The 1,607-nt window shown below is 27.3% G+C and overlaps 1 protein-coding gene across 1 annotated transcript in view; it reads right to left on the bottom strand.

Moving 5' to 3' along the window:
• Positions 1-1,057: 1,057 nt before the first annotated feature.
• LOC110427310 (tetrahydroberberine oxidase-like) overlaps positions 1,058-1,607 on the bottom strand; it is a 6,259-nt gene continuing 5,709 nt past the window's right edge. The window contains exon 4 of the mRNA XM_021442802.2: positions 1,058-1,535. Within this exon, the coding sequence (XP_021298477.1) occupies positions 1,230-1,535 (306 nt within the window). The 3' untranslated portion in view covers positions 1,058-1,229. The remainder of the gene's footprint in view (positions 1,536-1,607) is intronic.

Below are 1,607 nucleotides of genomic sequence, written 5' to 3'. Positions count from 1 at the left end.
TATATATATCGATTTTGAAGGCTTTTTTAAATTTTATTTTTTTATTTTAATTCAAATCTAGACCGTATGTTATTAATACATTGAAACATTTTTAAAAGATTTAAAATCATGTTTAATTGAGAAACTAATGAATGGATTAAAAGGCTTATGAAACCAAGTTAAAATTGAATAGTTTCAAGGTATGTTTTGGAGAATAGTGTGTTGATAGTGTTATGAACAATTTTTAATTGTTAAAGATTAGTTTTATCAACTTAAATTGCTGCATGTTTCAGTTATACTTGATTTGGTATTCAAAGGTTCATAAAAAACATGTTTTCAAGTTCCAAAACAACAAAAATTTGATGCAGAAAATTTTGGGTAGCTATGATCATTTTTTGGTGGCTTAATTCTCCATAAATTTTGTATTTAATTGTTAAACACACTTGTTAAAAATTTATAGCAGTCTTGTTCATGAGTTTGACTAATAATTTATGGAGTTTTAAAATCACTTAAACCGATTAGTAGGGTGGCAATTGTTGCCTAAAATTCCTCAAGGACTAGCAGCTAATTTAATGGCATTGGATGCCATCCATTTTAATTTGAGAGATTCAAGAAATAGATTAAAATAATAGGGTTGTCCTCATAATTTCCCATATAATTACTAGCATGTAACATAAATAATCAAAAAATCTCATATAAAAATTAGAACATCAATAATATGAAATTTATTTAGCATACCAATTTGATATGATAAATTTACATTTATAATAAGATGCACAAAACACACGATATTATAAATCACATAAATTTATATTCAAATTTATATTCATAAAATTAAAATATGAAGCATACGAATCTTCTTTGGTTGAAAAATCAACTCTAGACTTACATTATTATATAACAAAATATACCACAATTCACTTACAAAAAATACAAAAGTATATCACAAAAATGTTCTTAAAAATGCATATAAATAAATGTCTATCTTGCAAATTTGGAATTCGAATTTTTTTTAAAAAAAAATAGAGATTACCAGATGAGAAACTTTTTTTTTTTATATAATCCAAGACATGAACAGTTTTATTTATGAATATATATTTATTTTGAAGAATGCATAAAGATATACACGGTTTTCAATACACAAATTGTATCTTTATTTATGCTAAGTAAGAATCTAAAATCCTGTATAGTATGAGAATCCTAGCTATCAATAAAGCATTAGTTAATTAAACCATCTATCTTCCTCATTCTTATAAAAGAGATGGGATACTTTGTTCATGTCTAAAGAAATTTTCCGGATCAACCATATTCTTCACACGAATCAATCTGTTGAAGTTATTCTTGAAATATTTCAGACCCCATCTGCTTGCTTGTCTGTAGCTTGTGTAATGGCCTTTGTTATTGCTTCCAAGGTCAAGATCCCTGTAGTTCATGTAAGCTGTTCTGGGAGATTTTGAAACGTAGGGTTCCATGTACTTGTAAAGCCTTCTCATAAAATCTATATTTTTCTGAGATGTTGAAGCATCGTCTTCTCCCCATACCACTACATAATGAATGTTAAATAAGTTCCCTGACCTGTGAGGGAAAGGAGTCTCAGACTCTGAAATCTCATTCATTATGCCACCGTA

This window comes from Theobroma umbraticum, unplaced genomic scaffold (genome assembly GCF_002168275.2).
Source record: "Theobroma umbraticum cultivar Fairchild unplaced genomic scaffold, ASM216827v3 scaffold_228.0, whole genome shotgun sequence".
In the NCBI taxonomy this organism is placed as follows: Eukaryota; Viridiplantae; Streptophyta; class Magnoliopsida; order Malvales; family Malvaceae; genus Theobroma; species Theobroma umbraticum.
This window is presented reverse-complemented; position numbering and strand designations above follow the sequence as displayed.